At 35.1% G+C, this 22,514-nt stretch overlaps 2 protein-coding genes across 3 annotated transcripts; one reads left to right on the forward strand and one right to left on the reverse strand.

The window, feature by feature from the left end:
- Positions 1-4,757: 4,757 nt before the first annotated feature.
- On the reverse strand, positions 4,758-10,892 carry LOC131934933 (serine/threonine-protein phosphatase 4 catalytic subunit). Of its 2 annotated transcripts, none has more exons than XM_059291213.1 (9): positions 10,826-10,892; positions 7,120-7,169; positions 6,867-6,990; positions 6,524-6,676; positions 6,254-6,427; positions 5,945-6,071; positions 5,552-5,741; positions 5,320-5,398; positions 4,758-4,955 (listed from the first exon to the last, which is right to left on the reverse strand). In XM_059291213.1, the coding sequence occupies exons 2-9, from the start codon at positions 7,143-7,145 to the stop codon at positions 4,905-4,907; spliced, it is 924 nt and encodes a 307-aa protein (XP_059147196.1). In that variant the 5' UTR covers positions 7,146-7,169; positions 10,826-10,892; the 3' UTR covers positions 4,758-4,904. The 2 variants fall into 2 exon arrangements, with proteins under 2 accessions (XP_059147196.1, XP_059147189.1); XM_059291206.1 differs by having other exon boundaries at positions 10,748-10,888.
- A 495-nt stretch (positions 10,893-11,387) lies between these two features.
- On the forward strand, positions 11,388-19,092 carry LOC131934950 (flotillin-2). The gene is made up of 9 exons (XM_059291225.1): positions 11,388-11,510; positions 12,072-12,153; positions 12,334-12,548; positions 12,659-12,891; positions 13,213-13,332; positions 14,082-14,296; positions 14,531-14,714; positions 15,276-15,419; positions 15,906-19,092. Exons 1-9 carry the CDS (start codon positions 11,462-11,464, stop codon positions 15,939-15,941), a joined length of 1,278 nt encoding a protein of 425 aa, XP_059147208.1. The 5' UTR covers positions 11,388-11,461; the 3' UTR covers positions 15,942-19,092.
- The last annotated feature ends 3,422 nt before the right edge of the window (positions 19,093-22,514 follow it).

Raw genomic sequence — 22,514 nt, forward strand, 5'->3', positions numbered from 1 at the left:
CTGCGTACACACCACTTCCGTTTCCGCACTGTCACTTTGTATTTACATTACATCGGAAAACTCCGAAAGTAGCAGATATAGAAATAGTATAGCAAACCACTCAAGAGTTTTATTTTAATTATTATTAAACACTAGCGTACCCGACCCCGCGCGTTGCCGCGGGAATAGAAAAAAAGTCCGACGAATATATAAGGGTTTCATCCATGCGTCAGTGGCGTAGGCAGGGGGGGGGGGTTAGGGGGGGGGTCATAACCCCCCCATAGACCCCTCGGTATATATATAAAGTATGAGGGGGGGGGTGCAAATCGAAAGTTTGGGGGGGGTGCAAATCAAAAGTCTGAGGGGGGGTGCAAATCGTAAGTTTGAGGGAGGGTGCAAATCAAACGTCTGGGGGGGGGGGGGTCAAATCAAAAGTCTCAGGGGGTGGGGGGTGTGCAAATCAAAAGTTTGTCCCCGGGTAAAAATTGGACCCCCCCCCAGAGACGATCATGGCTACGCCAGTGCCATGCGTTACCAATCATATATTCTTAAACTCGTGACCTTGTTTTTTAAAAGTGAGTTATTTAAATGTAAACAATGCCTGCATTTGGATGATAAATATCGGGACACTACCGTATGAAAACCGTGAGTGTACATTAATAACTCACCGAAATAATGTGGTAGAACACACTTCGGTGACCGCCCATGTGTCAGGGACGTAGAGTGGCGCTCTCAGGAGCCGCCCCCCCCCCCCCACCCCGATTACACTACCGCGTACGGCCCCTGGCTCCCTAAAACTAACAGGCGCCATCGTGCCAAATAGCATCCTGTTAACAATGATGCAGATTGCGTCATTCGCTAAAGTGACACAAATGAACAAGAGTTTTTTCTTTGACACGTAAATGAGGTAGAACACACTACGGTGACAGCCCATGTGTCAGGGACGTATTGTGGCGCTCTCAGGAACCGCACCCTCCCGTGGCACCGCCCTTGCGAATTTAAAAATGATTTTTGTTTTACAAAAACACTTCCCCAAAGTGTTCTAGTAACTCATCAAAGTTTGATGGCGATCGGATTAATGCTGTGAAACCGCAATCGACGTTTATTTGTATATACCGTATATAGAGAAAAATCGCACCCTCCCGTGGCGCCGCCCTTGCTAAATTAATTTTTTTTTTTTTTTGCAGCACCCTTCCATAGAGTTTTATAATGAACTCCTCAAAGTTTCATGCCTATCGGATGAACTATGTCACTTCAACTTTTATTATTTTTATAAACAGTATATAGAGGAAAATCGCACCCTCCCGTGGCGCCGCCCATGCGAAATTAAAAAAAATATAATTTTACAGAACCCTTCCCTAGAGTGTTATAATGAACTCCCCAAAGTCTCATGGCTATCGGATGAACAATGTCAAACCAAAATCGACTTTTTTTAATATACCGTACATAGAGAAAATCGCACCCTCCCTTCACTGAATTGCTCTAATCAACTCCCCAAAGTTTGAAGGCGATTGGATGAAGTGTGAATCTGCAATCGATTCTTATTTTTATATACCGTATATAGAGAAAAAACAAATCGCGCCCTGCCGGGGCGCCACCCCCGCGAATTAATGTGAATTTTTTTTTCCGCAAAAACCTCCCCAGCAATATTCTGAACAACTTCCCAAAGTTCGACGGCGATGTGATAAGAGGTGTGGTAATGCATAAAAGACACACACACAGACACACATACATTGCTTTATATATATATAGATTTGTTACATTCCCACATGATTTACAAACCATATTATGATCTTGTCCAGATAAACCCCTGCTAAAACCGTAAACCACCGCCATCCAAAAAATATATTACAAAAACAAGGAAACGAAACAAGTACTTTTAGTTTTTAACCCTAACCCAACCCATTACCTTAATGCGAACCCTATTCTTTACCCTAACCATAGAGGTGGATAAGTTGTTTTTGTTTAAATATTCAGATGTCTAGACAACAGAAATAGGTCTAGGTTGCGTGCGTGTATTAAATTGGAGCTGGCAAAAGTGGTGGGGCTTAACTGTTCACCAGTGTTTTTTCCAGGCTTTTTTCTCCGGGGAGGGGGGGGGGGGGAGACGACGACAACGGTAAAAGTATATGTTTTCTATATAATATACATTAGTGGCAGGGGTTTATATAGACAAGATCCCAATATTAATATGTATTAATATATAGATTCCGGACATTAGCTTATTAAGTCCGAATAAAAAATTCAGCGCGCCGAACTGCTCGATTTTTAACCAAGTATTTGGAAGTATCGAATGCCTCCGCTCCACACACAATTACAGCCCATTGAGCGAAGGGAGGTAATTGTGTGTTGGCCACGGAAGACGACTTTCGCTTCCAAGCAGAAACCTTTCCAATCTCCATAGCAACACTGGATTAACATGGTAACTAAGGGGTCATTTGGTAACGATGTCGCGCTTTTTTTTTTACGAGTTTTACCTCCCCTTGCCCACAAAAAGACAAATCCCTAAAATGATATCACACCTCAACCTAGTCCTACCCCCCCCCCCCTCCTCAAAATTCGTTTTTCTTTCAAACCTTGATTTCGTTCTATATTTACTGAGCTCGATCAACATTCATTTCTATTACAATTTTCAAAATCAAGTCTTTAAAAACACGATATAACGGCCAAACCAAGAATGACTAATTTTAGAATTTCAACAAGAGACCTCTGGAAAACACGACCTTTCTCATTCTGTCCACCGTTTAGACTAAGTGTGACCAAACCAGTTTCTTCCAGGCATCTCTTCCATTGGCAAAAAAAGTCTGCTGCCCCCTCCCGAACGAAAATTTAAATAGAAAAAATATAAATTTACCAGTGTCCGCCAACTCGGAAAAATTAGTAGTCCACACTCCCCCCCCCCCCCCCCTCGGAGAAAAAAAGTCTGAAAGAAACACTGGGCCAAACTAGTCAACACTAAGCTGTACTAAGGCTTCCGCGGCGTGTGAATTTCATGGCGCTAGGCCTACTTTCTTGCCCTGATATTCTTCAATGTGACCATGACAACGTCTTAGAGAAAAAAAAAAAAAAAAAAACTCTATTCTACCACATCCTCAGCAAACCCGAGTCATTCGAGGTTTGGGTGAGGGGCGGGTCGAAATACAAAGGAATAAAAAATTCACATTTTATAGCACTAAAGATGGGTGATCAGAAAAAGACAAGGCGGAAGTTTAAAAAAGTCACGGTGACATTATCCACATCCAAGACAGTAACATCTTGAATCTGTCGCTTGGTTATTGATTGTACTGCAGCATTCTTAAACTCATATCATTGATTCAGCTATTTTAGGGGTCATCCATTTATGATGTCCACAATTTTTTATTTAGGACCCCCCTCCCCAAAAATCCACTTTTTTCCTTAGAAAAGTCCATTTGCGTCCACAAAAGTCAGTTTTTTTCGGACCCCCCCCCCCCCCCCCCCCGTGTGGACGTCATAAATGTATGACCCCTTACTTGCATCTTAATAATTTTTAATGTCATAAAATGGGCCTCTTGTAAAATGTAAATGGGGGTCATTCATAAATGACGTCACGCTTTTTTGGACATTTACCCCCCCCCTTTCCACACACATTGCACCAAAAAGCCGACCCCCATAGAATGACGTCAAACCTCAACCTACAACCCCCCCCCCCCCCCCGAAATTGCAGAGTTGAATTTTTCTTAGAACATCGATATTTTTCCAAAATCTTGTCTGAACTCTGTCAAAGTATTTTAATCAATCCCTGTTACTATTTATTAAGAATCTATAACGCGAAATTACGGCTAAAACTAGTTTACTAACATTGCTTTTTTTATAATGCAAGTGTGACATCACACCATCTGACACCCCCCATAACAAAATTACGGACCCTCCTCCGAGTGTGTATGGACAACCCCCTAACCTACTGTTACTAAAAATACAACTAGTCATGCCAGGTGGTCTAAATAACAGAATGTAATGCACGTTGTTTTCTCAACCAATGTACGCAGAAACATGATAGTATTGATAGCACAGTCATGTGATACCAAAGACAAACAGCTAAAAATAACTTACACCTTTATCATGTCTACTTGGCGTGTCAACATAATTTCAAAAATATTCTTGCAGCAAATTATTAATGAAAACCTTTCCCCGCAAGTAATCTTTTTGAAAAAAAAAAGTAACAGGGTAATGTAATAGAAAAAAAAATTGTTTTAATATTCACTTAACCAAATACAGTGTATGTTAAAGTTGATCAGCAGCAACCATCTTTACCAAACAAGGCACTATCAACCCCCCCCCCCCCCCCTACAAATCTGATAACTAAGCAATTAATATAAAAACAAAAACAGTTAAAACAACAAAGTTGTTGCCAATAAAACCTTACACTAAGCAATTAATTAAACACTCAAAATTTTAAAAACCCAAAATAAATTAACAGAAGACCACCCTAGTTTCTCACTAATAACCTAGGCACATGATTAATTAATTAATCCCATTACTACCACTGATAAAGATTATCCAAATAATCAGAAACACTCAGATCTGTTTAACAAACATCAATATAGAAAAAAAAATGGCCAGAATCAGAATGACATGGATGGAATAACAGGATGATTGAGTTTCTACCCACATTACAAACTATGTTGCCATTCATTTAATACTGTACAATTACCAATCATTTAGAATACAAAACTTTGTTAGAACAAATAAAAGAACTTGGCATAAAGTGACCAGTAAAATAATTACAAATCACACATTTACAAGATAAGTTTGGTTCATGTAAAGACTTTAATATTTGTTAAATAAACTATTTCATACAAATTATCATACACAAATGATTTGACTTGGACCAAAGTTGATAGAATAAGACTGATGGGACTGTACAGAGTTTTGGTCGGTCCAGGATGCAGAGTGCCTGAATGGTGCTAGAGGAAGTAGTCAGGTTGTGGCTTCTTTGATGGGATGCCTCGGGATTCCTGGTTTCAAGAAATTAATTCAGAGGGGTATCAATAATGAGAATTTAAAATGCATCTATAAGTATAAGATTAACAGCCAATTTGTAAGTTTCTTTGATTTTTATGACTGAGTACAACATGCAAGTAAATGTAAGCAGCCTTTGTTTGATTAATGGTTCAGTACATGACATCCCTTAAATAACAGGTTCCCAAATTTTTTATGAGCGGTGACCCTTTTTTTTTAATTATAAAAGTCAAGTGAAGTCAAGTGACCCACAACTCTCATAATTGAAAAAAAAAGTATTTTTGCCTGGATTATTTTACAAGTCGGCCTTAAATAATCTATAAATATGAGACCTAAAAATGAGAATAGAGCGTGACAAACCTGTGGTGCTGCTTCAAATATTGTAAAATCTCTTTTCAAGTTTTCATCTAATTCAAGGATAGCTGCCACGTTGCCACACCTATGAATAAAAAAATCAAACATAGCAATGAAGGAAAAAAGTCCAACTAAAATGAGTACTATTTAAAACTTCAACTGAAACCTTTTTAAAAACTGTAATGGTTTTCGTAAAAATAAAACAATATTTAGAATATGAAAATAAAGATTAGCTTACCTATAACAGTAGTTTGGTGCTGACCAAACAGTGAGGACCATTTCACCAAAGTGCCATTTATAACCCTCCATCACAAGTTGGTGTGCACGACATATCAAGTCTACCTCATTTTCTTGGCAAAACGAGTTGACAACATCACTTCCAAACAAATAGCCCGCACCTCTAGGACTGACACCCCAACCTTGCATGTCTAAATAAAAGCAGTCAAATATGGTCTTTATTGCGGCTTACTAAATCAGTTAACACATTATTCATGCTAGGGAATGAGTAAAAAAAAATTGGACATGACCACAATAAATTACACCTGGGAACATCACGAGTTACCTCTCACTAAACCAGCTAACAAATTATTCATGCTAAAGAATGATTAAAAATAAATGAATGCCAACAAACCTTCTGGATCTGACCACAATAAATCACACATGGGTCCATCATGAGGAACCTCTTGTTTTCTGTCTATTTGTCTTATTTGGTCTAGAGATGTTATAGATGGTGACAAGCCACCGTGCACGCAGAATATCTAACAAAAAGAAAGTAAACTAGGAAATAAAATACTAACAAGAAGAGATAATTAAAAATCATAAAGACAACAAACCACATTTCTATCATATAAATGTGTGATTATGGGGTAACAGATGAAAATTGAAGTTTTGGAAATTAATTTTGTAATAAAATAATTAGATTGTACAACATAGAGATTACCTTTCCATCTACTATTGCTGAAAGACTGAGGTAATCAAAGATTTCTGTACAGTAGCGCCATACTGTGATGGATCCATATTTTCTTAAACACTCATCATAAAACCCGTACACTTGTGTAATCTGTCTGCTTTCATGATTACCTCTGATTAGTGTGATACGATCAGGATACCGCACCTAAAGAAAATAATGAATCAGTTTGATATTTTTCAATCAAAGGAAACGTGAGTGAAAATGCGCAAGTAATTAGAGCACTTCATATAAAAACCATACCTTCAGGGCTAAAAGTAAAAGAAAAGTTTCCACGCTGTAAAATCCTCTGTCAACAAAGTCTCCCATGAATAAGTAGTTTGTCTCTGGCACCTTACCACCCACTTTGAACAATTCTTTTAAATCATAAAACTGGCCATGAATATCACCACAAACCTTGAAGGAAAACATAAAAACAGTTTTTGCACACTTCTCATAATTAACAAGTTGAGACAAAAAAATTACTATATAAATGCAAAAAAACAAACAAAAGAGATTGAGCTTTAACACTGCATGAGTCATACTAAAGTCAACATCATAAATCATTATAAAATCATCTATGTTATAGATTTTTAGGTATGCTTACTGTGACTGGAGCATCTACTGCCTGTACATTTCCTTCCTCTACCAGAATTTCTCTAGCTTTAGCACAAAGGGCTTTAACTTCACTTTCCTTGATTACTTCACATCTTTGTAGCTGCTCTATTTGTCTGAAAACAAAATTTTACAACTGCAGACAATCACAGTTTTAATAGACTTGCTGCCAAATTGGCAAATATGTGATGTATAATAAAGACAAAAATTACATAGTTAACAAAGCCATACATAAGTCAACATACCTATCTAAATCACTCATGTCACTCATTCTTGAAGTTAAAGAGTTTCACACCTGCATTGGAAATAGATATAGAATAGAATTAAAACATGCCATTAAAAAAAAAAAAACAAGTTGGTTCTTGGCTTTTTTTTTTGTAACAAAAAATATTCTAGATGAGGATACTTAAGTGAAATTTCTCATAAATAAATTTATAATTAAATGTCAGTGTGTGTGCACCTAAGTTGAAAACGAAATTTCAGGAGATAAGAAATATGGTGAGGTGGTAAATTGCAAGAAGGGTGTGAAAACCACAGTTCACATGACATTTTTGTCGCACATCTTTCCCCCACCTGAAACTTACGCTAGGTGGGGGTAAAAAGCGAAGATGTCTGCGAAAATTATACCATCCGAGTTACAATGAACCTTGATGCAGACTTCAAAGACATTTGTATTGTTATAACATCCTATGTTTACATTGCGACTTCTTTCTTTTGTGTGGAGCACCAGAGCTTCCCTATATATCAATATAACATCAGTTTACTAAAACAAAATCGCTGATGCTGCAAACATGTATTGTCGCAAAGAGGTTTTGTATTACTACTGCTTGCGATTTATGTTTTCATCGTATAAATATCAATTTTGTTGATGTTTAAAAATGCTTTTAATTAAAATTACATAGCCTAATAAAAAATTACACTTTTTAAATTGTTTATTTATACTTCTACGCTTTCTACAAGTACAACAATACAAAAAGTTGAATATCGGAAGATATTGGCCTTATATTAATAATGTGTAGTATTGCTCGCTAGCCTGGAGGCGGGGCTAATTGCCAACAACAATATGACGTCAACATCAGACGCATGACTACCGACGATTTTTCGTCTTAGTTGCAGTGACCTTCCTTCTTAGAATTACTTTTTAAAATATTGACAAGCAAAATGGCGAATCATTCACATTATAAAAACAAACTATGGGTGGCAGGGCAATATAAGCCAAAGGAGCATTTCAAAATTTGCTTTGGAGAATGTATCTTTTCATAGACATTTATTTTTTAAAAACCACGTGACCGCTATTTGGCTCATCACTAGTGAGGAACTATAGTGCATAGCCAATTAAAAAGTGAAACCGATTCGTGGTTTGCAGAGGCTTCAGACGAAAGTTGTGTTGTCATGGAGTAGTGTGTCGTGTCATCGCAGTGAGTGACAATACATATTAAATTAAGTAGGCCTAGGCCTAATTTAGTTTAAAATGAACTAAAAACTTCAAGATTAGTGCCTAATGGATTAAATATGGATGTCTATTATTCAGTGGTCATGTTTAAATTGAAAATTGCGTAAATTTCAGATTAAGTGAGAAAATCTATCAAAATAATATCTTTAGGAACTCAGTGACCAATTGACTGAAGCTGTATTTTTCTAATGCAGACAAGAAAACATGAGTGGGTGATCCTAGAAGTACTTAACTTAGGCCTATGTTTTGATTTTTTAAATATTAATATTATTAAAAACATTTGAAGTAGGCCTATTTCTTGCACATCCGGAAAAAAAAGACTACCAAAAGCATGAAAGAAAGGGTAATCTATCGTTTTGGGTACGTAAAATCGCCCGCGATTTGTAATGTGAAAAACAGGTGACTCCTTAAATTTTAATAATTATTTCACATTTTGAGGAGGATTTATGTTTTTAAAAATTCAAAAATGTTTCCTTGATTCATTTATGTACCTGTTTTTAAACAATTGAATTAAAACTTTTCCGTAATAAATGAAGACTAGCGATGTTTCCAACAGATGCAACCATGCTCATTTACTATAGCAGCCATCTTGTCAAAGTTTTATTTTTATAAGCTTTTAGCGCCAGATTCAGGGGGAAGCCACTCTATTTTACAAATGGCTGCTGTTTATATAGCAAATCTTGCTCTCAGACACTGCTGTTTAAAGTTAATTTCTGGCCTATATCGATATATTTAGCCATTGATTTAGGTTTATTATTCATTTATCTATAATATTTGACACAAAAGTATGACAATATACTTCTATTAAAGCCTTGACAACGAGGTAACGTTTTCGTACATAAATAGCCGCGGGCGATTTTACGTACCCAAAACGATAGATTACCAAAGAAAGAAATGTCTCTCAAATTGTATCTCGTAATTAACACTGTGATTCTGCAGGTATGTCTAGCATTTTCTTCTTGCAATTTACCACCTCTTGTCATTTCACAAATTGTTGAATTTATTTTATCAACAACACCTAGATCTAGACTAGATCTAAATCTAGAGCAAATTACACTGTCCGGACACACACCGCGAAAAAACGCAACTTAAAACTTCCATGCGGTCTCATTCAGTAACCGCTTAACATAGGAAGGAAAAAAAAGTATCATATCTATCCGCAATCATTCTACTTTAATAATGTGTGTGTCATTTTGTATTCATACGCATAGAACTTTAGCTATTCTTGTTATAGTGACTGGGGGGTCTTAACGTGTGTTCGGACACATGTAATACAATTTCAAATGTGTTCGGACAACTTTACCCGTCATCGGACAAAGCACTTTTTGTTCATTTAGAATAATTTAAAGTCAATTTAATGAATAAAAACATATATTATATGCATTTATATTGTGTTATTGATTGTGAGGTAATTTTAATAGTATAAAACCTTTTTCCCACACTCCCAAAGTTCATCCCATTCAGCCATTGCGGCTCGCGCAGTACGCTGCTAAGCCAGCCAGGTCACATGATTCCCCCTCCTCTTTCGCATTCCACTGCCTTCTTGACCTTATTTTGACCCTTTCCCTTCAATAACCAGCCCCTTTTATGCTCTAAATTCTTATTTAATAATATTTTTGTGTTGCTGTCCGGTCCCATGTAAGGTCAAAAAAGTTAGCGAACACCCCTTTTTTATTGTTCAAGCACAAAATAACCCATTAACCTTGACATTTACGATGTTCCATACATATATAGAAGCTATTTATAGTGTAACCTTTTAGCTAAGCGTTGATTGGTTCAAGTTTTGCCCCTAAGTCCAACCCTAGGTCACTTCATCCGGCTGGTGTAAAAATAGAAATGTGCGTACCATGCAACGTTAAAAATTTTCTAAAAATAATTCTTGAGAGAGGAAACGGAAGTACTTGACACGGAAGTGTTCATAAATGAACAGTTTACGTGCAGGCGCCGTGGTTTCGCATGAGACATGCTAATTAAAGTTTCTATGAGCCAAAAACCGACGAAGTGTTCGGTCCCACGTAGTGTTCGGACAATGTAATTTGCTCTAGTAGTCTAGGCCTATTCAAAAACAATTTTTAAAATTTCTACACTGACTTAGTCACTTAACTGACTGTCCACAGAATCACAATTCCTAACTAGATCTATTTGTCGAGAGTCTAAACTCTAAACATTGCAGAGTAACGAAAGATAAGAAACTTAACTATATTATAAGTTATAACTATAATAATATTACTAAACATTCAAAAACACAGATGGGAGTGTCCACTAGATTCTCTAGTCTCTAGACTAGAGAATCATTTTTTAAAATTTCACTGGACCAGTCTGAGTCACGAACCAAATAAAATTTTTACTTTTTTAATAGGCCTACACAGACAATATTATAGAGTCTAGATCAAAGTAGTTAACATTATATTTCATTATACCTAAATTTTGAATGCGTCAACTTTAGAAACTTCCTATGGTGAAAATGAACAAATTAAATCCTAATAACAGTGACGCACAGGATATTTTTACTCGGGTCTAGAAATGAGTATTCCACCATATCTCGTCGTTTCACACAGGAAGTCCTTGCAGATTTTAAAATATTTTAATGCCAAATATCTTGGCCCTAGAAAACTCACTATAACAATTCGAAGTAATGTTAAATGCAATAATTATTATTTAAAATGCAATACTTTTATTTTGCTACAATGTATTTTGCTTAATTTAATATAAAACAAAAGGAATTACTGAGTTTTTAAGTGTTACAATATTACTTCAACTATGTATTATTATTATTTTCCCCGATGCCGTATAATACAGTGTGTATGATCTTGCTGCTATTTTTTTTTAAAAATTAGTCTATGTTTATTGTGATGCTTTTATGATTACATGTATCTAATTATTTAATTGTGAAAATTGTAAAATAATTGTATCGTCTTATTTCAAAATATACTATAATATATAGATCTAGATCTATAATATAGATCTTCATTTCTATTGCCTTGGGCCTAGGCTTTTTTTGTACAAGCCTTTTTTGCCCAACATAAGTACATCTCGTGTCGACGAGAGTTTACTGGGATTATCAAGGATTGTTTATAAACTGCAGGTATAATCGTATTCCCTGCACATAAACATTGGGTATTTATTTTGTCAAAATGGGAAATATTCATACAACTGGACCCAACGAGGCCTTAGTAATTTCAGGTATGAACTGCATGAAATATGAAAACTTTTAATGCGTAAAGTAATAACTAATAAGACTCACAACTTGGATAACATAGATCTAGTTAAATCTAGTTTTTTAAAATGTCTTTTATTTTTTTTATGTAGGGGCCTAGGCCTAGCCTAATTTTTTTTTTTTTTACTTCAATCATGTTTCATTATTAATTCAACAATTAGATATAGTTAGTTAGCCTAATAATTTTATATTAATGATATGGCTATTTGATTGTTAATTATTTAATATTTATTAGGGGCCCAGGCCTATAACTGATATTATTATTATAATTAGGCCCCTATTATTATTAGCATTAGCATTAGGCCATTAGGCCTATAAAATAGTATTATTAGTATTATAGTACTTTTAGTAGGCCCCTATTAAGTATATATTAGTATAAGTTATAATAAGTATAACTGGTTGTGGTTTCCTCAATGTTCAACCTATTCTATTTATTAGTACATTGTATTGTTACATTGTATGATTGTAGGGTGTATAGTGTATAGTTTCAAATGTAACATAAATAGGTAATTTATTAAAAATTACAGGTGGCTGTTGTGGAGCTGAGGGAAGAAAATACATTATTGGAGGCTGGGGATGGGCATGGTGGCTTGTTACAGATACTCAAACGTAAGTCATAAAAAACTGTTCTTAGGGTTTAATGTTGTTTGTAGCATTCATTCAAACTCCTTTTGTGATTCCTCTTTTTCTGACTTAATAGATAAGTACCCTGTTTTTATTAACTTTTAATCTTACACTGGTTTTTATGTTCAGCTATTTAATTAAACTCTATCATATTATTTTTAATAGCATTTCCCTTGAGGTAATGACACTAAATCCAGTTTGTGAAAGTGTTGAAACTTCCGAAGGTGTGCCTGTAACAGTCACAGGTGTTGCTCAGTGTAAAATCATGAGATCTCCAGACATACTAAAGAAGGCTTGTGAGCAGTTTTTGGGGAAGTCCCCTCAGCACATTGAGCACGTAATCCTTCAGACCCTTGAGGGTCATCTTAGGGCTATTTTGGGTAAGTTATTTAATATTCCCTTACTACGTTTCTTGTTTACCCCTCCATTTTAAAATTGTATTCAAGGTTTACAATCATATACTTGTACAATAATTTTTGTCACATTTTAGGTACTCTTAGTGTTGAGGCTATTTATCAGGATCGTGATCAGTTTGCACAGCTGGTCAGGGAAGTGGCAGCACCTGATGTAGGCAAGATGGGCATTGAGATCCTCAGCTTCACCATCAAGGACATCTTCGACAAAGTCGAGTATCTCTCCTCCCTTGGGCGTGCCCAGACTGCCAATGTCAAAAGAGATGCTGATATTGGTGTTGCTGAAGCTAACAGGGACGCTGGCATCAGGGTTGGTAGTCTACATTGATATTTTATTTTTTGTGATTCTGCATCACTGTAGAACTATATGGTTTTAATAGGTAAATGTATATAGAATATTAAAATGCTTAGGGTATGACAAATCTTTCTATCAATGTATTTCAAGCCATATTTTAATTGTTCTTGTTGCACATTTTTATAACTGTTTAAGGCTTCTCAATTGACCAAAGTACCGTTTCTCTATTGAGTAACAAATAGCACACATACTACCATCACATTTGAATGGGTTATTTTTCAATTAAAATGTGATGTTAGATTTTTATTTTTATCGTATTTGTTACTTAAATTTCAGGAAGCAGAGTGTGAAAAACTGAGGATGGATGCAAAGTACAGGGCTGATGCCATCATCGCAGACTCTTCTAGAGAATATCTGATGCAAAAAGCTAATTTCGATATGGAGGTTAATGCCAGGGTGAGCGTCTTTAAGGCTTCAAATTACTAAATGCATGGTTACTGTAAAGAAAATCTTTGTTTAACTGTTGAAAATCTGTGCATGAAGTTGAGGTTGAGGTTTTTTTATACAGAACTATTACTGCACAAGATTGTATTAAGCTAGGGTCCTAACATCACCATCATTGAGATGCTTTTGAACTCATCTTTGATTGCAATATCACATCCAGTTATTCTTAAACTTAATATGTACATTTTGTAGTTAACTTGGAAAAATTAAAATACTTTTTAGGAAATATTTTTGCAGAATATAATACATTTGGTTAATATCTACTTAGTATAAATGTAATCTATTTATATATTTTACCAAATGTTTTGGCGTTATCTTATTTCATAATTATGGGACTGCTACTCTGAATGTTTTGGGTTGAGATCCCACTAAGACATGTATCAATATTTGCTCACCATCCCTCAGAACACTATTTACACTTAGGGATGGTGTGGTGGAATGATCGAGTGTTAGACTGCTAATCCTAAAATATCAAGTTTAGACCCCGGGCTTTGAGTCTATATGACGTCCCTGAGTCCAGTTCTGATGGATAGCTGTCTGATTTTATGGAAAGTAAAATCAGCTTGGTATAGAACTGCCCACACTATCCCTTCATATGCTGCATTCATGGAAACAAGCAAACTCTACTTCACCTGTTATTTTGATCAAGTTTGTAAAGGTATCATTATTTTAGTCTTTAAAAGTAATTGCTATTTTTGCAGAGAGCTGAAGCTGAACTGGCTTATGAACTTCAGGCAGCAAAAGAAAAACAGAAGATTCGAAGCGAAGAGATGGAAATTGAAGTTGTTGAAAGAAGGAAGCAAATTGATGTGGAGGAAAAAGAGATATTGAGAAAAGAGAAAGAACTGATTGCAACAGTCAAACGTCCAGCAGAAGCACAGGCTTACAAGATGGGTCAGGTTGCAGAGGGACAAAGGTTGGTTGTTTCTTGATGGTAATTGTTCTAAGAACTTTAGAGGCATTTTTTTGGTAACAGGATTTGTAAATAGGATTGATAAATGCTGGATCAGCATATAACAAAAGGAATACATTTTATCATAAAGCTAAAATACAAAAATAATATATTTTTTACCCACTTGGTCATTAGCTTGGTAAAAACATTTAGATTAAACTGATAACTAGAATTAATGTAACGAAATGAAAATTGCAGGACACAGACTGTTGAGGCAGCCAGAGCCGAGGCTGAAAAGATCCGACTTATTGGTGCCTCAGAAGCTGCTGCTATTGAAGCTGTAGGTAAAGCAGAAGCTGAGAGGATGAGACTGAAGGCCGCAGCCTACAAACAGTACGGTGATGCTGCCATGTTGCACCTGGTCATGGAAACCCTACCCAAAGTGAGTCTCTTAATGACCCCTGCAACTTGTTTGATTTTGTTATAGAGCAGTGGTTCTGAACTTTTTTGGAAGTACCAAACCCCACCAGTTGTATATGTGCGTTCACTGAACCCTTCTTAATAGCTCAACCGTACGCACTGAAAAAATCCGATTGTGAATCATATGAGTTGGGTGTGTGTCTTGACCTCTGTTGAACCCCTAAGACAGAATCACCGAACCTCTAAGGGTTCAATCAAACCCAGGTTAAGAACCACTGTTATAGGGTAAAGGATTACTAACTCAAAAGTCTCAGACTCTATGCTCAGTTTCTTGGGAGAGTCCTGTCCACCCATATCTGATAATTTCTGTTTAATTAGGGTAGCTAAGATGGACCTGTATAGCGTTGACCACACAACTCCCTTTATAAGCTGAGGCAATTAAAACGTTGAAACTATTTTATTTGACCTATGGACTCGCATGAGTACAACATTATATCACAAGAGTTCTTGTCAATACATTTTTTAACCATGTGTTATTCAAGATTTTATACAGATTGATCAACTACATTTTTTGTTGCGATAGATTGCAGCTGAGGTATCTGCCCCTCTCTCCAAGACTGATGAGATAGTGTTGTTGGGTGATGACCGCGTGACTGGAGAGGTCAGTCGTCTGCTCTGTCAGCTGCCGCCTGCTGTTCAAGCTTTGACTGGGGTGGACCTGTCCAAGGTTTCTTTCATTTTTTTTTTTTTTTACATTTTACAAAATTTTTCTAGTTCAAGTTAGTAGAATGTCCCTGAGTCCACCCAGCTCTGATGAGTACCTAACTAAGCATAGTGCTGACCACACTAACCCTTCTTATGCTGAGTTCTCTGAAACAGATGAACTCTACTTCATCTGTACCATGTACCTTGGGCATGAACTGAAAAAAATATGAGATGATGAGGGGGTATCAAATTTTAGAAAAATCAGATTATTTTACATTTCTTTGGTTCTGGAGTTATATTGCTATTAATTTATGGTTGTTTTGGTATTTTCATCATACATGCATTAGTTTAATTAATATCCTCTCTCACATCAAATTTTATATCAAATTTTAGAAAATTAAATTATTTTACATTTCTTAGGTTCTGGATAGGTTTATGCTATTAATAGATGGTTGTTTTGATATTTCCATCATTCATACATTAGTTTAATTAATATCCTCTCTCCCAGGTTCTCGGAAAAATCCCTGGTGCTCAACAGGCTTAAGTCACACACTACCAAGTTATGCCTTTTTTTAGGAGCTGATCTAACCAGGCAATGGAATGTTAGCTGTTAGAAATAAACATAACAATTCACAGCTTAGTAAAAGATCTTAACAGAGGTTTGTAAGTTAATCACAGGTACCTTGTGAGTTAGACTTACCCAGATGCACTTTTTAAAATTTTTAGCATCTCGTGAGAAACAAACGTTTTTTTGTGTCCTTTATCACTGGTCAAAATAATTTTTATTTGATGTTTTAACAATGAACAAAAGAATGTTTTAACTTTTTAATTAAGGCAACACATCACAATTAAGGTATTTTTTATGCCACAAAGTACTCAATTTTTCCCCATTATTATAATGAACAGCTCATTGAGATATTCCATATTTGTCATTTTTTTGTGCAATTTTAGTCAAATATTTGTATATTTTTGGCTTTACCATTCTTAAATTTAAGTAATCAGTATGAATATTTTTCTAGCAATACAATTTTAAGTATTTAATGTGTAACCTCTTAGTATTGCCATTTTAATGCATCTATCTCTCTCTCTATGTATAACTGTTCACCTTGATATCATGTTTTTTAAACATTTTCATGTATTGTTTCACTTACTATCTTTGTCAACATTTTATTCATCCCACATAAACCCTGCTTCACCTACCTTTACCTGTACTCCACTGTAATCTCATTGCTTTTCTATTTGTTCCAAATATTTAGTCATTTATTGAGTATTGTAAATGAATGGAATGTTGTTTTACTATTCATATTCATCAATGTGACATTATTTCAAATTGTTGTTAACTATGTGCTATAGTGATTAATGCCCCTTTTTTGACTAACTTTATGAGGTTATCTACCCTGCTGCTACTAGAGATTTTTTGCATAATTTTTTTTTTGGTATTAAGTTTTGATTCTTGCTCAATACAAAGGTTACAGTTATGTTGAGCGGTTGTGATTTGCTAAAAGTCAATTTTACAGACAACACAGATTCCAAAAAAGGTTTTAAGTTAAGTTTAGTAATGTCAAGCTGTTATTTTTATTTCTAGTAAGACAAATGGCAACTATATAACTTATTAGTGTGATAAGTAAACATAGATTAGCTTTTATGTTGTTTATTCTAAATCAGATTAAACAAAATCAAACATGGTTCTGATATTACTCAACAAAAATACCTGAGATTACTTTTTGATAACAAGATATTAACATTAGAACACTTTTTTTTTTCATTTATTTTCATTTTCCCCAGTTGTAATTAGTTTCAGAAAACTGCAAGGAACACAGTGATTAAATTGAAATCTTAACATAAGGAGCTTATATAAAGGAACAGATTAATTCACCTTCTAATTTAAGTATTATTTTATTTAAAAACAACCTAAATCTGGTTTAAAGAATTTCTAGGTCATGCTGTAGTTTGTTTGATTTATTGTCTTATAAACAACTTCTACGCATAGTTGCTGTCCCAAATAATGATCAGTCCAAATTGTTATTTATAGTATTTAGATTTTTCTCAAAAGAAGTTTAATTATATCACTTCCTGTCAAGTAATTGAATTTTAATAACACCAATCTTTGAGCATCTTGTGTGTATGGTCTTGTTCTAATCTATAATTTTAATGGCAGCTTTAGCATTGTAACAACTTATGTAAATAGTTTGTTTCTTAACTTTTTACATTACAAAGTGCCCACATTAGACAACTGATAAAGTAGATTTGTTGAATTGATAACTCTGTTGTTTTACTTGATTGGTATTTGTTTTTTAAAAAAACGGAAAGACATCAGTTAAAAGGCATTTAGAATATACTTGTTTATGGAATTTGTTTTTAAAATCTGGAGAAAGGCATTTAGAATATACTTGTTTACGATATTTGTTTTTAAAATCTGGAGAAAGCCATCAGTTAAAAGGCATTTAGAATAGACTTGCTCTTTATATTCTAAGCATGGAACATTATTTTTTAATCTTTAAGTATTTGGATTAATTTTCTCTTGGTATATTTTATGTTTCATCACTTAGCATTTCATAATTCAAAAATTCATCGCAAATAAAATTAACGATTTCATTTTAATTGTAAATATTTTTTCTACTGTATGAAAAAAATTACTTAGTTATTAATCCTTGGAGTCAACAATGATTTTAAAGATAATTTTCTACAGAAATAAATTAAAGCTTTATAATTTTTCTGTGATGTGATTAATTATTTTAATTTTGTATTTAACAACAAGGCCTGTCACATAATAGCAGTGATAGTTTGTGATTGTTGTCAATTTTTTCAATGTCATTAATTTATTGTTTTATTTTTTATTTATCTAATATTTGTTTATGTTATACAACAATTGATTCTACTTCTAGACTTTATTTTTAAAAACAATAAACAAGTATTTGATAAGTCTTTATCATAACGTCACACTTTTCTATCCCACCTACTGTGTTTGGTTTCATTCCTGGTTGTTGAGAGATGCAGTGTCAGTTATGCTAAAAATAAATTGTCCTTCCTTTTACGTCACTTCTATTTCAATTCACCCTAGGCTTGGCTTCATTCATCATGTGTTCAACTCTAGAATTTCTCTACTGGTAATCATGAAAACAACACTAGATTTTTTTTTAAAGTTCAGATATAACTTGAGCAAGTGTACCATATAAATTACTGTTGCTGTCCTTAATAATATTCATAACATATGGTATCCCTTAATACAACCACTGACAGTATTATCATGCCATTATTACACATTGCTCTATGCATACTTTCAAAACACAATAGCTGGACTTTTTTTTTTACATCAAACTACTCACATCTCTTAACAAGACAATGTTTGGTTGTTTCAGTTTTATTCATTTAATTTGTTCCATTAAATCACCCACATTTTTGAATAACCATTAAATAAACCCCTTTAATTAAAAGAATGATAAAAATTTCTCATGTAACATTAACAACGTAAGGATTTGTAAGGGTGAAATGGATGTAAATGTAACATTTAATAGTTGTAAACGAGTTGGTCTTTGTAAATATAATCAACCCTGTCAATGTTTATTTTCTAGAAATAGTCATTGTAACATTTTTTGTTGTTTCTGAGCTGTTTTCTTTTTTAAAAATAATTGATTATATTTATAGGTCAATCTTTAATTATGTTTAAATATTATTAAATCTTTATTACCTTAAGACTTGCGTGTTGGGTTTTTCTTTTTTTGGGGCTATTGGTTTAAAGGGAGATAATTGCAGATAACCTTGACAGGATTAAACATTGGAAAAAACAAAAGGAACAAATGAGCCTCGATTAGTTTATATGCATGCAGGTATGTTATTATTAGATGTTTAAAAATTTAATGGCAAAACATTCCCTAGTTTTGGGCTATTGTACTCACTCAGCGTTACCTATTTGCGTGGAAGATGTTTTGACAGTTGCCAGTCGCTTAGATGGATGTATGTATGTAAAGATTCCTCTATAGCAGTGGTTCCCAACCTTTTTCGAGTGGCGACCCCCTTTTATAAAAATTAAGTGACCCGCGACCCCCATAGAATTAAAAAGCCGAAATTAGTATGAAAATTAATAAGCACTAAAATAAGATTTTCTATTAGACTTTCAATATGAACTACTCTTGATAACTATTTTAAAAGCATGAGTAAAATTGCATACTATTCACTAAACCTTCGTGGTTAAGTTTTTTATTAACAACCATTTTTGTTAACGCCAACCTATGTCATTATAATTATCTTAATTTTGTTTTTAATCAAAGAATAGTGTTGAAAATATAATCTCGAAAAGTCAATCAATTTTACGTTTGGGTATGAATGGTGAATACTACACCGAAATTGTGTATACAGTTTTTCATTTTACGCGGAATCATTCTGTAAATCAGATAATAATAATCTTGTAATTCATCGGGAATGCTGGCAACATCAAGGGAAGAAGAGAATGGGTAATGCGTCAATGTAGATTCTTCTTTTTTCAGCTCAGAGAAATAGCGATGCAGTTCGTTTTCAAGAGATTCAAGATGCCCAGAAATCGCTTCTTTCAAAATTTTAATTATCTCACAATCAGATTCAGATTTCCAAGATTTATTTTCTTTACCGATTTTACAGCTTTGATAAAAATGCCCCGAGATTATCATGGAAAGTTATAATATTCGTTCATTTTCCCTAAAGCTTCAGGTTAAGCTTATCTTGATGTTCGAACACATCTGCTAGGTATGAAACTCTCTCCAATCACTCTATGTCGTTTTAAGTATACCAAAAAGTCTTGTTTCCTTTGCACTTCCAAGAACAATTTGATTTCAGATTTCGTTTGACAGCCAGCGTACTGCAGTGTAGAAGAGCAGAACCTCGTGATCTATATCAATGTTTTTGCTCAGTTCTTTGAAGGCTCCAGATTTTATATAATTTACGACTTATACTAGCAATGGACTATTGGTGTCGATTGGTTAGGGCAGTGGTTAGGGAGCTAAATCTTTTCTGCTTTCTGAAAGCCCGATTTTGAGCTAAACATAGATGGCGCACCATCCGTACAAACCCACATAGCCGTTCTAACCCATTTTAATCATCCAGTTTCAAAAATGGTATTTATTTTCTCCATGCTATCTTCACAAAAGAGCAACTCTTCTTTGCTATCATCCGCATGAATATAGACATAGACCAGCAACTGCGAACACGAACTCACGTCTGTTGATTTATCAACTTGAAAAGCAAACAATGGTGAAAGCTTAATTTCGATAAAAATGTGTTATTTAACATTTACGTACATGCAGCGTTTGATGAGATTTTCCCTTATTGTTTTTTTTTTTGCTTGGCATTTTCTATCCCGACTTCATTTGATGCTTGCACTAATGTTGGTGAAAACTTCCAGTTCGATCAAGTCTCTGGCGTTTGCAACTAGCTTCTTGCCGACGAAAGAACTCCATATGTTTTCGGTGTGTTCCGAATGACTCGTCTCAAATGGAGTTTTAGTTTTGAAGATTTCATAGATTCGTGACTGAGAACAACTTTGTACAGTGCGCTTTGTTTCTTCTCTATTACATTTTCAGTGATGTTAATGAAGCCGAATTTTAAAAAAATCTTCTAAATATTTATGTTTTGTTTCAAATTACTAAGGTTTAGTATACCAGTTGGCGACCCCCCAGAAAGACCTTCGCGACCCCCAGGGGGGTCGCGACCCCCAGGTTGGGAACCCGTGCTCTATAGATCTAGCGATCCATTGGGGGAGATGAAGTAGAGTTTGTGAAGTAGAGATGAAGTGATAATGTGGTCAGCACTATGCCCAGTCGCCTTTAACTTTCCCTCACGTGAATTAGGTACCCATCAGAGCTGGGTGGACTAAGGGACGTTCAACTGACTTAAGCCCAGATTCGAACTTACGACTTTCGGGTTAGCAGACTAGCGCTCTACCGCTAGGCGACGTCGTCCCATGTAGGCTATATATAACTAGTTCGCCTCGGGCGCCTGAAGAGGTCACTACTCTGCTGGAACCGTATCGCATTTGGTTTCTTGCGCTGCCGGATGATCAAGGTTACAAGCTTGACGCATACCAACCAGCAGAGAGAGAGAGAGACCAAAATAGGTGCGCAACTACTACACCGCAGGCATCAATGGCAAATAACGGAGCAACAGTTTCAAGAGTAATGTCGTACCCCCACCAGCACACACGTCAGGCCATTGAAGGCAGTACTACACTGGGGCTCACAAACTTGGGGGTTACAAAATCAAATACCATCAGTATACAAACCACCACAAATAGATGCCTACGACAAATCTTCAAGATAAATCGGCCAGAAAAAAAATGTCCAATGGCTACCTGTGGCAAGTCACAAAGCAAAATTCAATAGGCTGGAGTATCAAAAAGTAAAGTTTCCTTTTTAGACCCTAATATGTTTCTTGTCCTCGGCATATGAAGGGATGGTGTGGTCAACACCATGCCCAGCCGCCTTTACTATTCCCAACGTAAGTCAGGTACTCATCAGAGCTGGGTGGACTCAGATACGTCCGAAACGAGATCCGAACTCGAGATCTTCGCGATGACATCTAAACGCTCTACCATTCTTGCTCCAGCTGCTAAACGAATCCACTGTCTTTGTTGAACGCCAAGTCTTAATTTGGTCAAGGTTGTGGATTTTGTTGACGAAGCTCATATTCTTCATTTGTTTAAGGCCCCAGTATCACCCTGACAATGGAAAATTGACAAAAAAATTGGCCGAAAAAAAAAACAACTATTATTAATTTTTTACAATAATAGTTACTATCAAGGAGCTATAAAACAGCACATAAAAGTAAGTCAATTTTATGATGCAAACATTTTTTATAAATAATTTAACCCAAAAAAATTAATCAGAAATTTTCGGCTGCGATTTCCAACATTCAGGCCCTTCCTACAGAAAATACTCAAGGAGATGCTTAACATGGTTGCCTAATGTTTGAACTAGAAGATATCCATTGTACCAAATTATAAATTTTTTTGAAATTTTCGAAGTCAGACAACCTGGTGGCAGATCTAGATCTAAATTAGAAATTTTCTAAAAAAAAAAATTTTTTTTTATTTTTTTTTTTAATACTTTTATTTGCAATTAAAACAAGTAGGCCTACATCAACATCACAT

The sequence above is a fragment of the Physella acuta genome, unplaced genomic scaffold (assembly GCF_028476545.2).
Source record: "Physella acuta isolate Inbredline_101_S28 unplaced genomic scaffold, ASM2847654v3 ptg000012l, whole genome shotgun sequence".
Classification (NCBI taxonomy): Eukaryota; Metazoa; Mollusca; class Gastropoda; family Physidae; genus Physella; species Physella acuta.